The sequence below is a fragment of the Meleagris gallopavo genome, chromosome 14, assembly GCF_000146605.3.
Source record: "Meleagris gallopavo isolate NT-WF06-2002-E0010 breed Aviagen turkey brand Nicholas breeding stock chromosome 14, Turkey_5.1, whole genome shotgun sequence".
Taxonomy (NCBI): domain Eukaryota; kingdom Metazoa; phylum Chordata; class Aves; order Galliformes; family Phasianidae; genus Meleagris; species Meleagris gallopavo.
Window position 1 is genome coordinate 10319216 of NC_015024.2, and position 24908 is coordinate 10344123.

Genomic DNA, 24908 nt, shown 5'->3' on the forward strand with positions numbered 1-24908 from the left:
AGCAGCGGCTGAAACCGGAGCCGGGGGGCGGGGCCTGGCGCGGTCGGCGGGGAAACGCGAAACGGCGGAGCGGAGCGGAGCGGGAGGCGCCGGGGAAACCCGGAGTGCGGAGACACGGAGCGGGGCTCCGGCGGAAAGGGGCCGCTCGGGCCGGGGGATGCGGCGTGGAGAGGGCTTGAGGGATGCGGAGCTCCTGCTGGAGCGGGTGGGGCTGCTCCTGACCCAGGGAGCCTCGGAGACGGGCAGCACGGGGAGCGAGGGACCGCAGAGGGAAATGACCTGTGAATGAGGAAGGGAAGGAGGACAGAGGGACGGGGAAAGCATGTGATGGTAGGAAAGGAGCTCAGAAATCATACTCTGATAGTGGCGTTGGTTGAAATCAGGCAATCGAAAGCCCTACAGATCTAGCTAAAGAAAGGCAGCTGAGTGCTTGGTTGTTTTATTTTTCATTCTACTTTTCGTTCTCATTTTCAGCTCTGTTCCGGCTCTCCAGTCTTAAGGAGAAGGAAGAACTGAGCCATGCTTGTGGTGGGAATCAGGCTTCGGCGTGAGCCCTCCGAGCGGTCCCAGCAGATGGTGCTGTGATCCTTCCAGAGGGTAAATTATTTCCCCAGAGCTATTCGGCATCAAATTTCTGACAGCAAGCAACGCGAGCTGCTGTCCAGCCGCAAGTGGCTGCGGGGTGCTGGTGCTTCCTGCAGTACAGCTGTGAGCACACACAGCCCCTTCCTGCAGCTGCAGAGCTGTCTGTGCAGCCTCAGCCTGGGTGCTTGAGCTCAGCTTGCCCTGAAATCCCCGAGCTGTCACAGGGTCACAGGGCCTGGGTCAGCCCTGCTTGTGGCTGCTGCTGGTGCTCCTGGTCTCACTGCAGAGGTGTGTGCAGTGCACTCTTCTTTTACTTCCTTCCTTTTCCTAGGAGGAAAATAGCCTTAAGTTGTACTAGGGGAAGTTTAGGTTGGATGCTGAGGAAACTTACTCAAAATGAGTGGTGAGGCAGTGGCACAGGCTGCACAGGGAGTGAGGAGTCACCATCCCTGGAGGCGTTCACAAGCTGTGGAGATGCGGCACTGAGGGATGTGGTTATGGGCATGGTGGAAGTGGGTTGGGGTTGGACTTGAGAATCGTAATTGTCTTTCCAACCTTAATGAATCTATGAAAAGAAAGGCCTGCCTAGGCCTTTAGTGCTCAACCGAGAGGTATGCACCCTGATGGAAGGATGTCAGATCAACCTGTGGCAAGCTTTAAACCTCACTACAGAAATTAATCTCCTCTGTTATCTACTGTCTGGTCTGATACAGCAACTGCAGATGTGTGTTTTGAAGGAGACTACTCTGCCTGTATTGAGTTTTTCCAGCACTGAGAACATCTGCTTAGAAATGACATCAACATCCCCACAGAGTGAGGCAGAACAATTGTCCATTCATAGACCCAGTTTCTCTGCAAACAGCAGAAAAACAAGGACACACAGCAGAGCTCAAGGAGTTTTTGCCCTGGCCAGGCCTATGGTTTCTGCATGCTGGAAATTACAAGCTGCTTCATCCCAGCAGGGGGTGACAGGTTACTGTTATCACAGTGCTAAATAACACAAAGGTGAAGGATCCATAATAATATTTCTTCAACATTTTCTGTGGTAGATTTTTCAACTCAGAATTAAGATGACCATGGAACAGCTCCATAGTACGTTCCTGTACTTCCATGGTATACAAGGACATTATATTTTCTGGATGTTCCTATGACAAACAGTGCCCCAGTTCTTTTGGGCTACAACAACTAGAGTGGTTGTATGAGATAGAGCTACCACGATACCAACCCAGTGTGATTATTAATAGGTAATGCCTAACATATGTTAAAAGAAAGGCTGTCAAAGCTGGCTGGCGACTACTCACGTCTCAGTGGTGTGACTTGCCAATGTGTACTTTTTTCCACAGTGTAAAGCAATTCTGGTAACTGCAAAATGCACTTCACAGAAGGTTTGGTTGCAAGCAGATGCCAGCCTCTCACTGCTCATCTGGAGATGCACACTTTATGTGAACAGAGTAAAGAACTGATTTCTGAAAAATAAATAAAAAAAAAACAAAAACAAAACAAAAACAAAAAAAAAAAACGAAAAACCAACACTGAGCACACCAGGTTTACTGTTTTCTTTAACTGGCACCAGAAGTAATGCGTGAGTGCAGCAAGTACACACTTATTAAGTACCAAAATGCCATAGGGCCTTAAAGTTATTTGGTTTCTTGAGACCCCACAGTTCAAAGACTGCAGCTCCTCACTCCCCACCTGCAGCAGCCAGAGCAGGTCTCTGTGAGTAAGCTCCCTGCCTATCGCAGAATGCATCAGTGAGTTACTGTTAACACGCATATAATGGGAAGTTGAAGTGCAAAATAAGACATTTCTCTTGGTTGCATCTAGACAGCTAGATTATTATTTTTTAGTTTTATTTCAAGGGACAAAATTTCAGTTTCTTTCCTTACAAGGAGAAATTTCTTATTGCAAATACTCCCCCAAACATGCCCTACTAATGGGTTAAAAGGAAAAAAACTCATGTGGCAGAGACAATTGCAAGGCTTTTATCATTTGCACATTTTATCATACGTTTCTGCCAGCATAACATTGCAGTTGGAATACCACTAACATTTGAGGGCTTGTTCTAAGATGTTCTCATCCACCACTTTTTGAGGAAGAGTCACCTTCAGTGCAGCATTGTCTTTCATTGCTTGGCAGATCGTTTCATACGCATAGCCATTACCTGACCAGCAGCGCCTCGCAACCTGTCAGACCAGAAGATCAATGTGTAAAAATTGCCCGTTTTTCATACCACATCCCATTTTGCCTGATATTTGTGCAAACACCGGCACTCAATTTCATCACAATAAATCTTTCAACTCTCTGCCAGTTTCTAGTTTCCCTATTGATAGCCTTTTTAAAAGGCTACTTCATTGATAGGAGAAGCATTTGGATGGACTTGGTGCATTTTCATGCAGAATTGCATTGCTGGACTGATTACATTGGTAGAGCCAGGCTTATGAACTTCACAGAATTCCCTCTACAAAACACTCCGTACTCCATCCCAGTTCTGTACAACCAGCAGTTGCTTTAGATAAAGTATGATTTTTACAACTGACGTTTTTTAGTTGGATAAATATTTAAAAGGGCAAATTTCACTCAGTGCATTTTCAAAATACGAAATCAAGAAGCCAAATTCTCTGCCAGCATACCAGGGAAGTTTCACAGACAGGGAACTATAAGTCCTTCTGCATTTTGACTTGTGTGTAAGAAAAGTTTGCCAGATGAAGAAAAGCACCAGGAGCACAAGGAAGGAGTGCTTACAAGGAAGCAAGTGCTTCCTTGTGTTCAGTGCCTTACAATTCCCTGCATTATGAATCGCATAACAGTATCTGAAAGATTCGGACACAAAAGTGTTTGAGCAAAAAAATCCCTCAGTTCCAACTTAGCAAAATATTTAAGCATTTGATTAACATAAGGCTTGTAAGAAGTTCTCAGGATCATAGCGATAACAACTAGAAATGACCTCTCAAGTCAACAAGTCAATTTCCCTGCCACTCACCTGTTATTATGCCTGGCAGTATATTTCAAAAGAGCACTACAGTTTTTTTTCAGTCTTGTATATAATGAGGTAATGTTCCCAGATTGTCCTTTTTAAACACGTATGTGAAGGAGCAAGACTCTTGGTTGCAATAAATCAGAGCAGCAAGAGATTTACTGGGTTTTTAAAAGGCTGTCTGTGATACACAGTGCTTGCTAAGGGTTTGTCTTCATTAATTTACAAATTAATGTCATTGTTCTCCTTCCTCAATAGTTTAGTAAAGATATTTCAGATCTGAGACAGGGAATATGTTCAAATTATTCCTCCTCCTTTAAAGACACTTTGATGTAGAAGTTAGGAAGATAGTGTAGTGAAGGTGTATAATGAATTTTGCTTACCCCATTGGAAACATCCCAGCTGAGCATCATCTTAGCTCGTTCTTCAGCCTCCGTGGACCCATCCAAAACCAGGCCAAAGCCACCATTGATCACTTCACCCCTAAAAAAAATAGAAGTGTAAGAATTCAAATCAAAAGAATACAAATCAATGTCAGATAACATTGTGGATTTGATCAGCTGCATTGGAGGAAGAAGGATGAGAATACTGTAGAAATGGTGCTGAATAAGGCATTGGCATTGACCTTTCATACAAAAAATACTCCTGGTGGACTAAAGAGTTTCTTATCTCACTAGTTTGAAAGTTAAGCTCTTTGTGTTTTCTATGCTAGAGCCTGCCATATCCAGAGGACTGTGAGGACTGTGTGCTTACTGAAACAGACAGATGGATCTGTTTATATTCTCTTGGGACAAATATGAGCGTGTTTCATTTAAAAAAAAGTGTTAAGCACCACTTCATGCACATCTGCCTTGATCATTTCAAAAGCATTTATTTCTGTATGAGATACATAGATGTGTAGAAACTGCAGTGCCAACATTTCAGGAAGCAGATTTATTGGTAGAAGAAATATACTACAAACTAACAGACTATACATGGGACAAATACCAGTCTGGTTTTATAAGGACAGGGGAAATACATCTTGTCTCACTTCAAAATCTGGTCTGCTCCAGTTCCTGTTTGGTTGCATATGGTAAATTCAGTTGGAAAATTATTGGTTGCTGTAAATCCGTAAGAGACTTCTCGCATTATAACTCAGCATCAGCAATTATGAGATGGGGCATATCCTACCTACAGCAACACGTGGCAGGAGAGACTAAAAGAGGTTCTGGAGGCAGGGTTTCACCCTCTGCATTTTGTAGTTAATATAATGAATACATCCACAAAATTTACTGCAAGTAACATCAGATATATCTATGAGTCAGACAGACTTAGGTGTCCTCCAATCCAGACAAGAATCATTTCTTACTGTCTCTTTTCCAGCACTAACTTGAACTTCTTATGAAATGGGAAGATGATGCTGCACTCGAGCCTCACAGACTTGAGATCTGCTTCCCCAACCCAGTACTCATGTTTTCCCCTTGTCACTGTAATGCAATGTACTTACGTGATGCTAATTCCTTTTCACTCATTATATGCACTACCTGTGTGATAAGTAGGACCTTACCACATACCTGAGCAAAGAACTCTCAGCTCCAGCTCTCACAGTCACTGTATCTTTACTGCAATTCCTTCCACTTCATTAGATTATTAGATATACTACTATTACAAACATTTTCTGTTGAAAAGCACAGTTTCCTTGTAACTGACAGTGCTCATAGCAGAATGTCAGCAGATGAATGTTTCCTTCTTCAGCAGGAAAATTTCAATCATGTTTTCAGCTGAAATGTTTGAATAGTGTAAACTCTGACACAAAATGATTCTTTCTGATCAACACTCAACAGTAACACAAACAGCTCTTATTGTGAGAAATCTTTAAATCTGCTCTTCGTCTCATTTGGGGATGAAAACAAGCATCCAAACGTTTGCACTTCCTGCCATTTCTGCTTTTAGAATCAGTATGGCATCACAGTGCAATCAGGATCACAGTGCGATCGCACCTCAGGGCAGCCCACTGACAGTATCAGACAGCAAGAGGCCTCCAGAGTGATGCTTTATAAAGATTTGCCACACTGGCAGCTGATGTTCTTTCAGTGGCAGAGATCCCTTCTGTGCACAGCATCCCAAAGAGCATCCTTTGAAGCTCAGCTATGAACAGCGAGTGTCTGATCTCAGTTGCACTCCATAAATTTAGAGTCTCTCCATCAATTTCCATAGAGTTACTCCAATGTAAATCAGAATCACTCATCAGAATCTGTCCTACTGTCTAAAAGTCACTCAAATTGAATGCCACCATTCGTTAGAATGGATTCTCTAGCAAAACCTCTCACTTTTAAAGGGGAGTTCTCTGCCTTCATTAGCACTGGGTCATATTTTCAGGTAATTAGAGAAACGTGTGGCATTTTGACCTAAGCTGCCTCCTATAATTTCCAGATGTCTCCTTCCGAGGTGATCAAAGAAAACAAGGCCTCCCTCACAAACAAGATGTCACACCGTCAACAGCACAGTTCGATTCTTAAATTACTTCTGCCTTCTTGTACTGCAGGTTACTCAGACCCTGCGCTATTCATTCTGCAAAAAAAACAGGCAGCAAGAAATGAATAACATTCACTTGCAATAATCATAGTCAAGACTATGCTAATCTTAAGTCTCTCAAACAGCACATGATACAGATTCCAACTAAATGAATATTAATCCTGGCCTTTTTTTTTCCTCCCCCCTTCTTTGCCCCACAAGGCTACAGCACAGAATTTCTGGTCTCGTACAGAAGAAATAGCAGATCTGTCAGCAGTTCCAGCCAAGCCCAGCTTCTGCAGGGAGGACTGGGAGCTGGACGCAGCGCAATTGCTGTTTCTGATCTCCCAAAAAAGAAGTAGTCCAATGACAACTTGATTTCCTTCTAATTACACACATTTGAATGTGCATATATCCACATACAGGTATAAGCTTCCACGTGCACTTTTACATCTCCACATCAACTGACAAAGAGATTTTACCAGGCACATGGAAATTTCTTCATGGCAAAGTCAGCTGTATCTTTATCTCCCTAGAGGAAGCAAATCAGTCCTAAAACCTAAAAGCATCCATCTTTGCAGCAAGGAAAGTCATTTGTAATAGTTGGGGGATGGTTTTGCTTCTTTTCCCACCTTCAAATTGTTCCTCTTTTTCTCCTTAGAAGGCAAAGGGGTGCAGGTTTAACTGGCCAGGGTGGTACTGGGATTAGTTAACCCAAACAGAACCACCTGTCCTGCACGGCTTCTGGGGCTCCACAGACCGTGGCATGTAATGACACAGCATTGTTAGCACATCTGAGTCTCAGCATGGTGAGTGCAAAGCCTAATTTTCAGGCTCCACATTCTTCACTGAAACACAGTAATTTAATCACACAGGCAATGACCACTCCAGAGAGCAAGGTGAGCAGACACTGTTCCGCAGTGGGAATCCTAAGCAGCCACAGGAACTGGTTAAGAGGATAATCAAGCCCTGCTTTTCTGTGGATATTTTGATTTCAGGGAATAGCCACTTGCTAATTTTCCAGTTCAGTACAGATGACAGCACCTTTGCTCTGCCTTCAGGGATTGCTTCTTTCCAATGACGTAGTATAAGGACCATTCAGCCAGTTTGAGTTGCTCAGAGGGCTAGAAATGTGCAGGAGGGATGGGCTTTGCAGAGGCCAGAGACAGGGAACAAGATCATTTGTATCCTTCAGATTCTGACAGAGCATCATCAGTGCACAGAAGAACATTTGTGGCATAAGCAATTACTTCTTCAGTTCCAGTAATTGTAATAGCCATCATGAAAATACTCAAAATATTCTATGCAACGGTCACTGGAACGTGCTTTTCTTCACTTGTATTCCAGAAGCAGATGTTTTAAAAGGTTAAATTCAGCTAAAGCCATTCAGAAAGATGTAGTTCGCTGCTATCTCGAGTCTGTAACTGAGATGATCACAGTAAGCAGATATTTCAGAATGTATTTTCCATTCAGAAGTTGTGAATAAAGTCCTGATTATTGTGGTTGTTATTACTGACATCAGTAAAGTCATATTTTTCACTGCATGTGTATAAGCCCTCAAAGTTTTCTTATCCCATTGTTCAGTTTTTCTCTTGCATACCTTCCATTCAGTAGTTATTCCACTGAAAAAAAATCAAAGGAGTACAGGGAAGGGAATGCATCTGAGCTGAAGGGTTACTTTTTTAGTTCCAGCTCATCTGGACAAGGAATAATTATCATCAAATGTCTCTGAGGATAACATCTGCAACAAGTTCTTTAGTTTGCTGCTGTTGGCACGCTCCAGAACTGGATGAAACAGTGAAATGAGATGGATCACTAGAGTATTTTGTAGAGGGTTGTCTCTCTTTGGCTACATCAAAAAATGAAGACGTGGCTGCAGTCTTTCGTGCTGCCAAGCACACGCAAAGGGAGAAAGAAGACTGAGGGTTTGCTGGTACCTGAGCTGCTTTGCATCAATAACCCCTCACTGCACTTTAGCACATGGGCATTTATATTGGGGTCCTAAGGTCACAGATTTAAATATAGCTTAAGGGGAAACCTAAACATAATCCATCCACTAACACTCTGACCGTGCATGCGCAAAGACAACTTTGGAAGTGGGATCTGTTCAAGAAAACCACAGCAGACCGTCCTTGTTTGGCAAATTAAGTTATCCAAACTGTGCCGTGGCCAATGTCCAAAACACTTTTTCTTGACATATGGAAATGAATTAAAAGAGCCTCACACAGAACTATACTTCACCTTGTAATGCATCCTTTCAGCCCTTGCCTCCAAACCCACCCTTCCCATGATCGTAGCACCATACTACACCAGTGGTACAGTACACTGCTCCCCTCTTGTCTCTTGCTCCTCCTCCAGCAGTGATAACTGGTTTAATAATCCAGCTTTAGAAACACCAACAAGTTCTCACCAGCCAACTCCACCACCGTTGTGCAAGGCAACCCAGGTTGCTCCTCTGAACGCATCTCCTACGAAATTTTGTACCGCCATGTCTAGGAAGAGAGGAGAGGCGTTACCATGGCTCAGACAAGCTGCATTTGTTTTCTGTTGGCTACTCACTTCCTTCCACTGCCATCTCCACTGTGGCAGTATGATGGCAGCATTCTCTGGCCACAGAGAATTTTGCCCTGAACTGCTTGAAATCACAAGGGATGTTTGTTTCAAAAATGAAGTCAAATGCATTATTTGTACTGATACATTCACTAGAGTTTCATACATTCACTACAATTTGTACTAAAGGATATACCCCAAAAGAGATACATATGGAAAACAACAATGTAAAATTTACTGAAGACATTTATCTAGGTTTAATTCAGAAGCAGTTGCTTTTAATGGCAAAAATATGCTAGCACAATACTCAAACCGGTCACACTTGCAAACCCACAGTTAGTATATATTTGATGGAAAAATGAGTTTACTTGAGCACTAATCTATGTTAAACCCTGTCAAAAGCCCCATTATGGCATCTTCTCTCTGGCATTATGTCAATTTAATAACCCAATTATCATAATTACAGTGCTGTCAGGAGGGAATGGGAGATATTCAATTCCCTTTATTCTTAGCACATACGATTTTCTTCCTCAGCCAGCAGATGATAAGAATGGAGGTTGGAAAAGGAGCATGGCAAGTGGGATAACGATGTAATAACGTGGTCCTCCTTGGCTTTGATAAAGGTCACTAACTGTGCAAATGTCTGTGCTGAAATACACTTTGCAGAGCAGCGGTGGCCCATGTTTGACAAGGATCAGACAGAGGTACTTATTGCAGAACAAAATTACACAGGCAGAGACTCAAAAGTTCTGTGCCAGAGAAGAGCCATTTCAACAGAAATGACTCAAATGTGGTGTTAAAACAGCAGGAAGGGAGGGAGAGAAGAGAGAGGAAGATCTGAGATGTAAGGTGTTCTTTAAGTACCTCCAGAGGCTCACTTGGTTTCAAAGACCAGCAGAATCAGTGGCCAACAGGATTTGGAAAAGCCCTTGCAGGAGGCAGATAGTTCATGTAATTCAGAAAACTCAAAGAAAAACAGCATAGTAAGCAATTGGGTTTAGCAGGCTGCGTTTCTGCTGCCCTCTCTTGAGGACATTGCCTGGTGTTTATTATATGGCTAAGCCCTTCAGTGGCGGCATCCGTTTGGATTGTTGTTCTCTGTGCAGCTTGGCAGGAACAAACATTATTTCAGGCCTCTGTCCATCTGGCACATTGCAACCAGCCAACATTCTCAGAGAAATGTTGAAGTGAGACTGATAGGCACTGCTAAAAGCCTCATTTCATCAGGCAGTCCATTTAAGATAGCAGGGAGCTTTTCTATTATGAATTTCCAGTCCTAATGGCAGTTGTTCAGTATTCCCAGCTACCTCAATCATAAAGTGTCCTTCTACAGCAACTTGCATCCTCCTGCCTTGGGTCATTGAATGATTGTCAATTCACAGCATGTGAAGACACAACTGAGCTAAAATTATTACCATAATTATGGATGGAAGATTGAGACTTAGGTAAAGAAATGTTTAGTGATTCACTCATGTTTCACATCCATACTCTAGTATCTGTTGGGTTTACTTTTTCTAAAGCACCATTTCTTCATTTCATAAAAGCAGATTCTGGTTAGTTCAGGTCAGGTATGCAGAATTAAAGGCTCATATTGAATAGCAAACATACATAATTTGCTCACAGCCACATTGTGAGTGAGAAACAGGGAATGGGATCTAATCCAGAATTCCTGACTTCATTCTTGTGCTTTTACTATCCAAGTACGTTCCTCTGTGACCAGAAAAGCTCCTTTCAGAAACACCAAGCTTTTCTTGAACCCCCAAGCAATGAGTGAACAGAACTGTGAGTCTTGATGCTTTAAGAAAAATGCTATTTGAGGTCTGATTTTCATTTTGTGTATCGCAAGAAAGCCCTGCCATAACTCTGCTCACATCACTTGTTGGAAAGACAGAGGTGCAAAATTAAAATCAAACACAAGGCGCAGTTCTCTAAGACCAACTGCTCTCCATCTGCATTCAGGTAAATCCGGTACATCTTCACTGAATTTTCAGCACTCTTCTGAGCCCCTCCTATTTAAGTAGCTCCACATTCATTTCTGTATTACTTGACAGCTACTATGCTAAGTTCACAAAATCTGATTAACTGGGATTAAAGGGTTGAATAAAAACATTTTAAAACATCAAAAACATATATGTGTATCTCTCAAAGCAATTTCCTTTTTTGCCTGTACAGACAAGTCTCAGATGCTCTGCTGACCTGCACAGAAGGCTGATCCATCATAAATGTTTGATGTTTCTCTGTAAGGACTGTCAGTCCCACTCACATCGTGGTGATCTCTGCTGAGGACTACTGGAGCCTGCAGAAGCAAAAAAGACAGCAAATGGAGTCTAGCATGGGCTGTCAGTGCTACCATGGGTCATCTTTTGCTGAATTTGCTTCTACTTAAGTCATTAAAAAAATCACAGCTTTGTCCCACCTCCTAAATCTCCTGAACCTCTCTCTCCCTCCGAACCTTTTATTACAAAAGGAATGCTGACACACTATTCATGACAGCCATCATCATTTCACAAATGAGAACATGAGTTAGTTTTTATGTAAATTACATCCTTAAAAGGGAAAGGAGAGGAGAAGCAGTGTGGCTATTTCAATACCTGAAATGTTTCTTTGCTGAAATTGCAAACACATTTCAGTGCAGAAGAACTCATTCAAAAAATAGTTATTTTTCCAAACAACCATAAATAAATAGTTGTTTGTTTTGTTTTTCATTCTTTTGGAAGACTTTAAGACTACAAATAAGGCAGCAAGAAGAATTAGTGTTCTCACACAGATCAAACAAGCCCATTCCTGATCTGGAATTTAACTGACAGTATAATCTAGATCAGTTTGCAGGGTTTCGTTACCCTTCACCATGCACACGTTTCTATAAGAGTCATTCACTTTCTTGGCATGGTGTGGTCTGGAATTAGTTGGCTCTGTTTTATGCTGGCATTAGATTAGAAAATAACTGAAACTAGATATGAGCACCCAGCTTCCAAGAGAGTGAATGGAGATTTGAAGAAACACAAAAAAGGACAAAATCTGAAGGGCCTGGGATTTTGACCTTGTCAGTCGTAGCTCCAAGGGAGTTCTCTGTCTGGTCAGGTTTACTTTTTAAGATTAGCTTGCAGTGACGTTCATTTTGAATCCTGAGAAGGTCAACAGCTCAACATTTGAAATATTTTAACAAACATTATCTGAGTAACAAAAACACAGACCTTTCCTTGATGGAATCCATTCTAAATTTGACTTGAATTTGCCTCTTTTAAAAGGGTAATTATTGTAGTTTGGCTGTAAAAGACATGAAAATGAAGGAGTGGGCATGCCTGGATCTGACAGTGCTGTATACACACAATCAGGAAACAGCAGGGCACTGATGAAGCCTATTTATGAGCAGAGATCGCAATCTTTCATAAAGGTTTTACCATCCAGAGAAGGAAAGAAACAGGAATTTGAATCAAATCAACAGATGTGAGGTTACTAATCTGAATGTTTCAAACTCAACACAGCAATTCAGCTGTTGCAGAAATTCCCTTTTTTTAAAACCACTGAATGTTATTCCCAATTCATTTTTCCCCCCTTCATGCTACAAAACCACAGCTTATGTTGTATCTATAGACGGTCAAATACCAAATAAGGCAGATTCCCAATGTGAAATAAAAGGTAACATATTTCAGTTTCTAGACCTGCCTTGTTTGTTACACAACACAAAACTGATTACTGACTGAGAGGAGAACGGAACATGCTAACAGAATACTGCATCCATGTAAATGTCAGGCATCTCTGCTCTTATTGGTAGAAGCTCTCTCCTTTCCCACCTGCCACCCTGCTATCAGATATAAAACACAATTACCAGACCATATCAAGAGGAAAAAGGCAAACCTTAATCCTTCCTTCAGCAATCGCTCGATTAATAGCTGTGGCTATAGACACACGACCCCTCTGATCAGAATATAAGATTCTAGCTTGAGATCCAACAACCTATAAAATAAGTAAAGCCACAGTGATAAGGTTTTCTGTGCAACCGGCTTATCTTCAGGCCCCAGACAAATGCAGTCAGAGGATTGTTCCCTTCTGTAGGAGAAAATACAGATTATTTGTTCATCAACTTCCAGAAAATAGAAATTAAGGCCTCTTTGAACAGAGTTTTATCTCTGCTCACACAATCTGCAAGATGTATTCCTGTAATCAGCTGCTACTGTCCAATAATCCCACTTTTTAAATCAACCCCATTGCTAGACTACCAACAAATGCCTTATCAACAGCTGAGAAGCAAATGTTTGGAACTGGTGATGGGCTGAAAAGAAAGAGAAATGCAAAGGCAAAGAATGGCAAAGAACATCTGTCCTGCACAGCTATGCTCCTCTTCAGCCTTTACTCCACAGACCAGTCTGGCTCCCAGATGAGGAGAGCACGTGTAAGCCCTTCAGTGTTACCAGTTAGCTTCGCAGTGAGAGCCCGGCCTTAAAGAAATACAAAGGATGCCTCATCACCATCCTGCTTCAATGTAACACAACACAGTATACCAGTTTTGGAAAGGGTGGTGGGAACTGCAGGTCCAATGCGGTCAGGGCAAGTGAATGCCAGAAGATACAATCTGAATGGTGCTGAAAGGCAGTTACAGATGAGGTAGAGGATGAATACTGCCCTGTTTCACTCCAGATATAAGGCTAGATCTTGTGTATTATTTGAACATTTTCAGATGGAGGGGGGGAGAGTTGAGGGAAAGAACCACTTCAGCTCACCCTAAAGCCCTGCTGTGGAGAGATGCTTGAGTTATCACCTGTATTTACTGCTCATCTTTTCATTCATACCCATACCTACTTTTCATTCCAACACTGAACTGTTTGGACCAGGAGCAGCTACTTGTCCTGAGGGAGGCTCTGCACTTACCAAGCTGTGCCTCCCAGCTTCCCGAATCCAACGGATGTTGTCATGGTACTGCTGCTTCACAGATGTGCTCACTTGCAACGGAAAAGCAAGAAAGAAATAGGTTTTGAAAATGAATGCAATATGCTCTAAGTTAAATTAAATTCATCTGACAGCACTAGCAAGTTATATTCCTGCTCTCTGCTACAAGCACGCATATAGGATGCTGCATCGAGTCTTCTTTGCAGCCAACGCTGTAATTCATAAAATATATTTTAGAGGAAGGTATGAGATGTTGCGCAGGAGGCAGCTGGAATAATAACTCTCATCCAGATCTTTAGCAAACTCAATTAAACTTTGAAATATGGGTTACACATATTGTTCTTTGTTGGTGACTTGGCCTGCTGCCTACTAAATGCCCAAACCCTTTCTGAGCCTTTGTTAAGTTAGAAACTTTAACAAACTCTGTGATATGGGGTGCATAGTTCAATGTTTTATCAGGTAGTAAATAACCCATTTGGCCATCAATCAGAAATTCTCAGAAGCAGCTGGTAATATATACTGAGGATGAGTTACACTAGTGCTGGGATGTGGATTTATAGCACTGCAATTGCTCTATACTGAATTGCCTACGTGAACATTCTCACCCCAAGATGAGGTTACTTATCCTACAGACAGAGTTATGTTGCCTCCTATTACTATGGAGCACAAACTGCACAGAAAAAGCATATGACAGATTAGCAACTCTGCACATAAACCCACCCTATACCTTCTTTAGGCATGTATATTATCTGAGGAGAGAACTGCATACAACAGCTTAACCACCCTCCAGCTTCTGCCCGTGCCAAGCTAGTGTATTCCCTACCACTTCCCATCTCTCACCAGTTTTCAAGTCAAATTACAATGTACAAATGACTTACCTGTGAAAGTCAAACTGGAGTAACTGAACATTGCTAATTTGAAATTGTCCCAGGTAACTGAAAAGTGATTCTATTACACAGTTTGACCACAAATATATAGTAAAACTAGAATTATTCTGGGTTAAACATGCCATTAGAGAGAAATACAAAATACAGTCATTCTTGCACAGGCAGTCCTTCCACACAGTTTTAACAATCCTAAAAGGACCTGTCAGTGCTTTATGGGTTGGTTCCACATGAGAGTTTCCAAACACAGCAATGAGGATTAACATGCCAGCTCTTAGATTCACAGGCAGAGAACGATGAAACATCTGCTTGTTTAGAAAACAGAAACGTGAAAAGAGTTCCTTTCTGCCACTTTTATAAGCTCTCTCAGAGAATACTTGTTGCCTTTTATACTTCACAGTGCACTGACTTATGGAAAAGATCTGTCTGCTAATCCTACAGAATGTCCCTAGAAGGGAAGGTAGAGGAGCAAACCAGCTGCAGGGAGATACCAACATAACACGTCTGTCTCCCACAGCCTGCTCCAATAAACAGTTATATTCTGTCCTAAACTGTGGTGTTGTCCAACTTGGATATCATCTGTTATCCCTGGGGAAGGGAAGAATTCTCCCTTTTATTTCGTCTTCCTTCCTGCAGCTGAGAATCTTAAAGCTTATTCTAGAAAGAGCTTAACTTTAGCTCCAGGTGTCCCATTTGTTAAACTGCTGTCAGCCCCCCCATCCCACACCCCAAAGCAATCTCTTTCTAATCCAGGCAGGCTACTGTGTCAGTGCTGGTATTTCACAGGCATTTCTCTACTTATTTAGGCTCTGCAGATAGTAAAAGATATTGCACTCAGAGGAATAGCACTCAACATCTCCCTTTTGATCTTATGAGATTTGTATAGTTAACAGCTCAGCCTTCAAACTACCACAGAGGTAGAAAATATGAATTAGGCTGCATCTCTTGCACAAAGGCCAATTTAAGAGCTCAGGTAGCTCAGAAGTGGAAGCAGATAAAACCATGCAGGATTTTTTTTTCAGTCTGTGAGGATGAAGCATAACGATTCATCTCCCCAAAAGAAGATGAGTTAACATCAGATTTGAGCCCAGGTCACAAGTTTGGGTTTGGAATGCAACAGACGCCAGCTCTTTGGAGTTTTCTTTCAACCATCATAACAGATCCTTTTAGAAAATTCAAAGGAGGTTCAGATTTTAGATGCATATGTATGTGAGAATATCCAGATCCTAGAATTTGGTCCAAGCCCAGATCCCTCAGGGAGCAAGACAGCAAGCACAACAGCTATGAACACGAATCCATGAATGCCTGCTTACTTTCTGGCCAGATTCTGTTTTCTTCTTCCCACTATCCTGCCAAATGCAGCAGAAAATCCAATAATAGCATTGCCCTTAAGCCCATTTTCACCTGTTGGGATTTTTAAAGTGTCATTTTTTTTCATTTTTTACATTCTTAAAGAGTATATGTGTGCCAAAGTACAATTCATCATTTTTTAATGAAAATTCTCTCCTCAGCTCTACATTAACATCTATATAAACCATCCATGTATCACTGAACACATAGTAACTGATTCATTTCCTAGTCTTGCAGTGCAAACCATCCAAATGTGATGTATCTATTCAGTCTTGAGAACAGATGACTGGCAATTTTAATACAAGACAAATTGCTACAGATTTCTGAAAATATTGCAGTACTGGATTTCTCCTTTCCTTGAACTAACCCAAGAGATCAGGTTTAAAAACATGAAAATTTCATCATCCACAAAACAGAGGAGACGCATTAGGATCAGAGCATTAGAAACACCTAATAGTCCAATGCTATTTCTTCAAGATAATAATTAAAGAAAGTTTAAGAAAACAGATGGAGCTGACAACCTTGTAGTCAGACCCCCTCCATCAATAATTCACCTCTTGCAAAAAAGTATTAAGGCTAATATCCATCCTCGTTATAGGAAAAGAATAGCAGCATTAGTTAAAATGAGAAATGTGTCCAAATGTGGTACATCCTTACAATACTAACCATTCCAGAACAAATAGAAAAACACTTAAAATCTTGTATTTACACTCCAATGATTTCTTTCATGAAAGAAGCAGAAAATATTTTAACATAAAAAAACAGGAAGAAATAAATTAATCAGATAGAAATATGCTCTCCTCCCCATAATAATTTGGATTTGCAAACCATTTATTTCTGATTCCAAGGAGTACAAACCCCCCCTGTGTGGAAACAGAAGAGCAGAGGACTTCAGTGCTGTAGGACAATGACACTAAAAAGTCTGAGTTTGATGTCCAGCTACTGTGAAAGCAGACAAAGAAAGGGAAAGCAGTAGAACTACAGACTGTAATCTTGGAGACTGGGATTCAGCTTGCTAACAGCCTTGTCTCTGTTCCTATTCATAAACTGGGGATAACAGGAACACCTCACTTTCAGTGATATGGAACAGTGCAATTCCTAGATAGCAGAGCAGTAAACACAATGTGTACTCTAGATTCTACTCATTGATGAAACCAATCAGCTGTCATTTTATTAAAAATTAAAAAAGCTTTGAACGTCAAAATTGTAATCACAAATAAGTGACACTGGATGGAGCACCAGGCCCAATGAAACCTGGGTTTCCTGAAACTGACCTGCTTTCTAACCTCTCACAAATCTCTAGATTCGTATCTCTCATTCCTCTGAGAGACAGCAGCAAAGCAATTTGACTCCTTTATAAAACACATGGAGACCTGATGAAAGACACTGTTTGCCTTAAAGTTACAAGGTGACAGAGTACAGGAAAATAACAAAAGAACAGAAATGCTCTCAGCCAAAATCACCATGATAGTTTTGGGATCAATAACCTCTCCAGATGGTGTTTCTCTATCTTACCTACTGGTTATAATCCTTACAGGAATTTGGGGAACAATGACATCTCCTGCCCACATGGAACAGGCAAGAGACTGCTCATTATGGTTTCAGCCAGAAGCCATCATGCTGCAAAACTCTGATCAGTTTTCTCTCCAAAATCACTGCCAGTGATGAGGACATGTGATGAGGTTGCCTTACCTCCCTGACGAATTGAGTCCTCCAGCACAGACATGGCAATTGAGTCAGTGGTAGCAAGGTCCTGTGGGTCACCTGAAGTACAAACCCAGCGGAATGGCCCAAATCCCAGGGAAAAAATGTCCCTGAGAAGAGAACGTTCTTCATTAAGAGATGGTTGAAATTCTTTCTTTATTTATCCTGGCTGCTAGCAGTGCTTTTCTTTCATTAGCTAGAGACAGAAGAATTTCAAACATTTTCAATGAACTAATCTAAACAGAAACATCAAGAGCCATTAACTAATTAAACAGCGATGTTTCATACAGTCATTGACTGAAGTATAAAAATACAGTCAGACCACCATTTGGACAGTTCAATCAAACAAGTGCATCATCAATGAATTGCAGTTTTAATTCGGTTTCATGAAGTGTACTTTTACTGTTGCCTGGTCTTTTCCTCCTTAAGCCATGCTAACCCTGACTGTAGCTACACTATCAACAATTCCAGTTCTGAACAAGAACCCAAGTCCAGACATTTGCTGGAAGGAAATGTAAGGAAGATTTTTGATTTGGCAATGTTTTAGCTTATTGTTCAGACATCTGGCATCCGTTTATGTATGACTTTTTAATCCTAAAAAGGATAAAGCTTTACACCAAATTATCAAGATTTGTCGCGTCACGTCTTTCACTACAGAATATAGCAGAACACCTCTGCTACTAGAGCTTCATAGTAACCACACATATCATGTCCCCCTAGGTCTAGTTCTTCTTTTTCTCTATTCAAAGGAAAATGTGAGGAGTAGCTCTACTGAAACCAATAGAAAAGACGAGGATGATGCTTCTAGCCTATGGGACATCTTCCTAAGACTCATTGGGAACTACTCCAAAATAGAGGAAAAAAAAAAGGAGTAACTGGCATACCTCCTGTGAGAATAAGTTTACTACTGCTACAGTTACCTCCTTTTCATCTTGTGCAGTACATTGCAAGATATGCACTAAATGGCATCTCCTTAGTACAATACCTCTAGACACCAATAGTCATAAAGCACTTGAGTGCTTCATTGCAGGATCCATCCAACATACCCCATGATGTGCTGAACATAGGAAGGATATTTGAATTCTGTTTTATTGGCTCCTTTTTTCTCAACATCAGCACCTATAAAAGGAGTTAAGAGACAGTAAGTGAGAGAATGGGAAGGACTAGAGAGTTTGTACAACACTGTGGCCAACTCCTATCCTATCAAAGAATAGGGATAGGAAGATGTATTCCAGACTGTCCTCAATTCCACTTTTCCAGGATCTACTCACCAGCTCTTTGAGCTTCCAAGAGAAAAGCATTGCCATAATCCCAAAAAAACATGCCTTTATCAGTTAGTCTGTTAATAGCAGCCACATGTCTCCTCAGACTGAAATAAAGAAAGAAACAGTTATTCTCGAGATTGATTAAATATCAAGGAGAATATTATCATGAGCTCACAAAAAGCAAGGGAATAGAGGGAAACAGGTGAAATGTAAAAAAATAATAATAATAATAAATTCAGACAAACCCACAGAAGACTTAAGATACTTTCAAACTCTGCAGCACTTGTTATCCCCAAATCTTGAACTGAGTCACAGCCATTGCTGTGATATTGCATATCTAACAGAGAGAAGTTATATCTTTCAGTAGAGAAGTGCAGCCAGCTCAGAGGAATGAAATAATGGCAGCCTACACAAAAATCTAGAAACATATTAAGGAGGTCAGAGATAAAGTATGTAAAGTCAGAAAAACTGAAAATGGCCACGTATCACTGTTCTGGTTTCTCCTTTGGTCAAAAGAGCTCCTTCTTCTACTGAAGAGCAATACATAATACAGGTCAGAGAAACGTCTTGTGAGAAAGACCAAAGATGCAATCACTTGCATAGCAACTAACCTTAAAGCATCACTAAGACATTTTACCTCTCTTGTACCAGAGTTCGGAACTTCCCTGGATTGGTAGACAGGAGCTGCTTTGCTTCCTCAAAGCCAAGCTGGACTGGATAGTATCCCCCACTGAATGGGTTGTGACATGAAGTTTGATCAGACCCCAGATCAGCTAGCAGCTCCCCTGTTGTGTCCAGCTCATATGCAAGCCTCTCCCTGGGGGGAAGGGAAGATAATTAACAGAATGTTTGAACAGAAGCTGTTATTTCACATTCAAGCTCCTCTTTCAGGTGAGATTCTTCCACCACAAACAGCTGTTTATAAATATATGCCCTTGGCAAGCTGTCTTGTTTTAACAGTCAGGAGGTGGGAAATCATGGTGAACATCTGTGTGCAACTCTTCTAATTTTCCTGTACAGGAACACCAGTAGATTAGTCAAATACCAGCTGTATTGGTCAGCCCTCGGTACATGGGGTAAAAGCAAGGTTTAGCACTGGATAAAACCTTCAAAGAGCTAGAATTCATACCCATCATCTGATGTTTTTATTCTATCAATGCCTCAATACTTCGACCCTTCACTGAAGTCAAATGTTTTCTTGCTAACCAGTCAGTGAAAGGTTAGAAGAAAGTGGGTTAGGGGGTCTTCATTTGAAGACAAATCTCAGCGATTTCTTTCCCTAGGAAATTCACTGTTTCATAAGGGAAACAAAAACAGTAACAAAGCAGTAACATACCCATCACCCATATATACTACTTACCACAGGTCTACCACGTTCCCATGGTAACCCAAACTGAGGGCAATTTTATTCTTCCTTGCATCTCTAGAACAGATTTTAAAAGACTAGTTGAAAAAACAAAAAACAAAAAAAAGCAAACCAAAACACCATGCACTATGTTGCAATAAACACATTGCAAACAAAACTAACAGTCTACATGCAGTTTCCAACACCCAGCTAGGCAACAGAACTTTTGTCCTTTATGCAGTTGTTCATCAGTGATTCCAGAAAGAATAATCAATTCTTGCAGCGTAACATATATGTAATTGTTATATGCACACTGATGGCACTGTGAAGAAACACTTAACACGCAATATAAATTATATGAAGCATGAGTAACAGCAAGTATTAAGCATTGGTAGTCACTAATATGGATGGATTCACATTCAAAATCAGACCTGGGATAGGAGATGTCCTTCAACCCCTCTTCTGTGCATACTAAAATGGCACAGAGCAGAGAGATGTAAAGTGAGGAATAGAGCATAAAGTAGCTGAGTAACATTACAAGCCATACCTAAGGCGAGCAATGCAGTGGTCCAAGTCATTAGAAATTTCCATGAGCCATCCCTGCTTGTAGCGTTTCATAAGCGCTGCTTCATCAACCTGAGACACACAGCAGAGACCTTAAAACCCTCATTTTTTCCATTGAGTCACTTTTACCTTTTATTTATTTTTTAATTGGCCTGGAAAAAATAGCAAATTAGTAAATCAGTCCTACATTGGTCTAAACACAACAGAGTAATTGTTCAATTTCTTATTTTCCTCCTCTGATTTTTATTAGTCCTGTTCTCTATTACTTCAAGCTAGAAACAAGGAAAAAAAAAACACCACTTTTGATTCATCACTTCCCAAACATTTACTACAAACAAGACATTCTTACTGAAACTGTACAAGAGTTAACATACTTACAAATTTAAAATTATTTTTATTGTTACTTTTCATGATTATACTGAAAAATGAAAAGCAAGATTTAAATATATATTATTATTATTTTAAACTAACTCAGACATTTCTGCTGGACTGCCCAGGACGAAGCAATGGTGTGCTGAAATTGACCCTCACTTTCACTCTTTGAACTGGTTAAAATTCTCAACCAAATATGGAAAAGAGAAAAGCTTTTCTTTGTCCCAGCTGGCTGATGCCTCTGTGAAAAATGGAGTGGATCAAAACAAAACTACAACTTCAATCCCTTCTTGCTTTGAACTTTGAATCTCCAAACAAGCTCAATCCCAAATCGGTACTCTTGTGGACTCACTTTCTGTGTGTATGCATCAGAGACAAGCTGGATAAAAATATAAATGCATACACAAATTGTGAAAGCTTCGGCACAGATTCCATATTAATGATTCAATGTCCAAACTCACACATCATTAAGACTTTTATAATGAGCTATTAGTGGCATAAAGCAAATGACAAAATTAATTCAAGCCATTTTTCCGTGGTAGCAACTGATTTAGACACTGGGTGGTGTGTGCCCGAGAATGCACAACCTGAGTACCCTACAATATTTCATTAAAGCATTTTTACTTCTCTGTAATCCACCCCATCACTTCCATTCCATTATTTCTCATTAACAAAGTATTTATATGTAAATTAAATAAGTTCTGTATTCAGGAGTTGCTTGAACACCAGGAAACCTTTTCTTCCCCAATTATTTCTAGCATGAGAAACCTTCCATCATTTCCCGCATCAGTAATAAAGACTATCCTTCCAAAACCCCAGATTATGGTAATAGCAGTGTCACTACCAATAGAATTATTCAATAAGAAGTCAGGTGCCATGAGAGACAGCTACTTTGGGAGTTATTTAAATCAGGACAGGGAAAAGAGATTCAATGCTTCACATGAATTACAAGAATTGGGTTCATTTAAAGCTCTGCGTAACACAGAAAATCTATTTAAATTCATTACATATTTTATTTCAGATCTGACAGTCTTGGAAAGACTTTCACAGACTTGCTACACACAGGAAAGCCAGCTTCCTTCAAACTGTTTTCAAATATACAATAAATAAATAAAAAAACCCCTCTGTTTTAACATTTGCTCAACCATGATGAGCCAATATCACTTCCAGTGTAACCCCTGGAGGACATCATCTGGCCCTCCACACTGTTATTTCATAAAATTACAATCTGCTTCATGTCAAACAGAAGAGGTAAAAGACTTGCACCATTAATCCCTTCTGTCTGAACTTCGGAAGCCCTGGCTGACAAAATGACATCTCTTGCACAATTCATCAGTGCTATTTGCATAAATAGTTCCTTAAATAAATAATATGTACATATATATAGCTATCCACATGTGCTCCTGAGACTCATTTCCGACAAGGATCATCTCACAGAAGATAAAAACCAGGCGATATTCAGTCTCCTGAACAAAATCATCTGCAGCCATGGAGATGAAAAGGACAAAAGACTGCTGTGAATAGCATTCACTAGAATCTCTCCTTTTGTATTCTAGCATTTGAAAGATCACGATGACACAGTAGAAGTCTGAATAAGAATTTATTCAATAAGAATGTTTTCAATGATAAATTAAATTTATTTCATCTTCAGGGAGCACTTGATGAGGTCTCAAATACATGCAAAACTCATGTTTTGCTAACAGAACAAAAAAGAATGAACAAACAAAGAACTCACACTTTCGCATCATCGCTGCAGAACAGCTGAAATCCTACCATTTAATGAGTAAGGCTTCAGCTAGCTAGAGCAGGACAAATCTACTGCATGCCACATGTGCAGTCCAACCCATTATGTTTTGAATTTTAGTTATCATTATTACAGGTCAGATTGCAATATTCTTAAATTCTGATTGCAGCAAGTGAAATGCCTGCAGCAGAGACCTGCCAGCTAATTCTCTTTATAAAGTAATTTGGCCAAGAAGGTTGCACTCCCACTCCAGTTTGTCCTAACTGGAGTTTGGTTCTCCAAATCTTTCTTCCTCTAGCTCAGACACTGAGCATGGCTCACTGATCAGAATCATTCTGCGTTATCAGTGAAGCAACTCTTAAGTAGTAATCATTCATATCTTTACAGTATTTGCTTGCTCATTGGGTCACAGAGGAATAGCAGTGAGAAATCTCAGCATGAAAAGATATGCGCATCTTGGCAGTATCTTTTGAGTTTGGCCTGATAGTGTTATTAAAGGGGTCTGTCTGATCAGAAGAAAGAGCTCTAATTCAGCCCATGAAGAAAAGACAAAGAAAAGAGCACCACTCTTACCTCTGCAATAATCCCCACACACCCAGCAATGACTGCAGCCTTTGCTTGAGCCCCACTCATCCCTCCAAGACCAGAAGTAACAAACACCTTTCCAGACAGGTCTTCTGCCTTCAAATAGCGACGGCCTGCATTCAGCACAGTGAGCTACACACAACATAATATAGCAATTACCAGGAGTTATTTCACCCAGTGTCCCTGAAATCTAACAAAACAAAAAAAAAAAAAAGCTGCATTTTTCCAATTAACTTCCGTAGACACCTGGAACAAGTAGCTGTTTGCAAGCAGGACTGTTAAAGGTACTCACAGGCACTGTTTTCTATATCCAAATGATGTGTTCCTTTTGCAAAGGACAGTTTGAAACTGTGGAATTGGCTTCAGAGGTCACTAGGACCATGAAATGGCGTTAATCTTTTAAAAAGGAACCACGTTACAAAGGTGATGTTACAAAGGTGTTGGTTTCAACCATCTGTACTGATACCTGTTTCTGCCACTGCCAAATAGAATAATGAGCAGTTCACAATACAAAGACTTACTCAAGATGGCTGCTAAGGAAAACAAGCCTGCTGGATACCTGCACATAACATCCTTCCACAGTGGTTCATTTCACCCCAGTCACCAGCCACAGTTACCAACTAATCAAGCTTTCTCCAGTTTCTTACCACGGTTCCATGGACTATTCCCTGGGGTCCAATGTAGCAATAGCTCCCTGCAGTCATCTGACCATACCTAGCAAGATCAAAGAACATGATGATGCCATATGTTACTCAGGCAGAATGAAGGCTGTATACATCAACATGTATTTCTAGTATAACAAAAAAAACTCCTCAACCTAACAAACACACAAAAACCAATCTCCCGTACTTCTAGTTGTTATTTTATATTACCACATTCCCAACTTAATAGACCTTCATTAACAGTGCTTTCAACATGCTTTCAGAGGATCATTTAGCTCTTTAAACTACTGAGTTTAAAAATGTATAGACTGAAAAAAAAAAAACCATAAATTTTGGTTTGGCATTTAGCATGGGGACTAAGACACAGATTCCTTCACCTTGAGGCATCTTTGTACCACTGGTTTTCAGTGCCAATCCTGCTTCTAAAACACAGTCATTTTAGAAGTTATAACCCTAAATGTGGCCTCAATTAATTTCTATGAAATCCCCAGATACATGGTAAGAGACACTTTGAGTGCTTTCATTTCTTACCAGTCTGTACACATTCAGCTCTCCCACAGTTTTAATTGATTCTCTTCATGGCAAACAGCAAATAACCATCCTGTGCTCATCAGATAGATGAACAGTAAAAAAGCAGGCAAAAAATCATTAAAAAAAAATAAGAAAACCCTACAGCATTCTACTTCAAAGCTTTCTCTTGATGTAAAGAGAAACAAACACTTCATAACTTATGGTTTTTGCAGATTGCAAAACAACCACTGCAAAGTGTAACCAGCCAGTGCTGTGTGTAGGTTATGGTTGTGGCTTCAGGCTGTAATTCAGCCAAGTCTTATAAATAAACCTAATTCTAATTCCTAGCAGACCTCAATTACATCCTTATATGTGTGGCTAAATGTAACTCAAGCTCCTTAGTAATTGCACTTAAATGTGCATTAATGTGTTGC

The 24908-nt window shown here is 40.5% G+C and overlaps 1 protein-coding gene and 1 long non-coding RNA gene across 4 annotated transcripts in view; one reads left to right on the plus strand and one right to left on the minus strand.

The window, feature by feature from the left end:
* The first annotated feature begins 35 nt into the window (after nucleotides 1-35).
* On the plus strand, nucleotides 36-2064 carry LOC109369944. Its single transcript, XR_004161309.1, has 2 exons — nucleotides 36-597; nucleotides 1929-2064. It is a non-coding gene; the product is annotated as an uncharacterized LOC109369944 (long non-coding RNA).
* A 335-nt stretch (nucleotides 2065-2399) lies between these two features.
* Nucleotides 2400-24908, minus strand: part of UROC1 (urocanate hydratase 1) — a 34255-nt gene continuing 11746 nt past the window's right edge. For 2 of the 3 annotated variants that reach the window (XM_010718550.3, XM_010718552.3), the window contains exons 8-21: nucleotides 23950-24016; nucleotides 23291-23434; nucleotides 20585-20673; nucleotides 20053-20115; nucleotides 19330-19509; nucleotides 18699-18796; nucleotides 18474-18546; nucleotides 17416-17537; nucleotides 13472-13542; nucleotides 12461-12559; nucleotides 10799-10898; nucleotides 8463-8544; nucleotides 3943-4042; nucleotides 2400-2768 (exon numbers count right to left, since the gene is read on the minus strand). In XM_010718550.3, coding sequence (XP_010716852.1) covers nucleotides 2628-2768; nucleotides 3943-4042; nucleotides 8463-8544; nucleotides 10799-10898; nucleotides 12461-12559; nucleotides 13472-13542; nucleotides 17416-17537; nucleotides 18474-18546; nucleotides 18699-18796; nucleotides 19330-19509; nucleotides 20053-20115; nucleotides 20585-20673; nucleotides 23291-23434; nucleotides 23950-24016 — 1429 coding nt within the window. In that variant the 3' untranslated portion in view covers nucleotides 2400-2627. The other variant, XM_019620132.2, reaches the window with a different exon arrangement.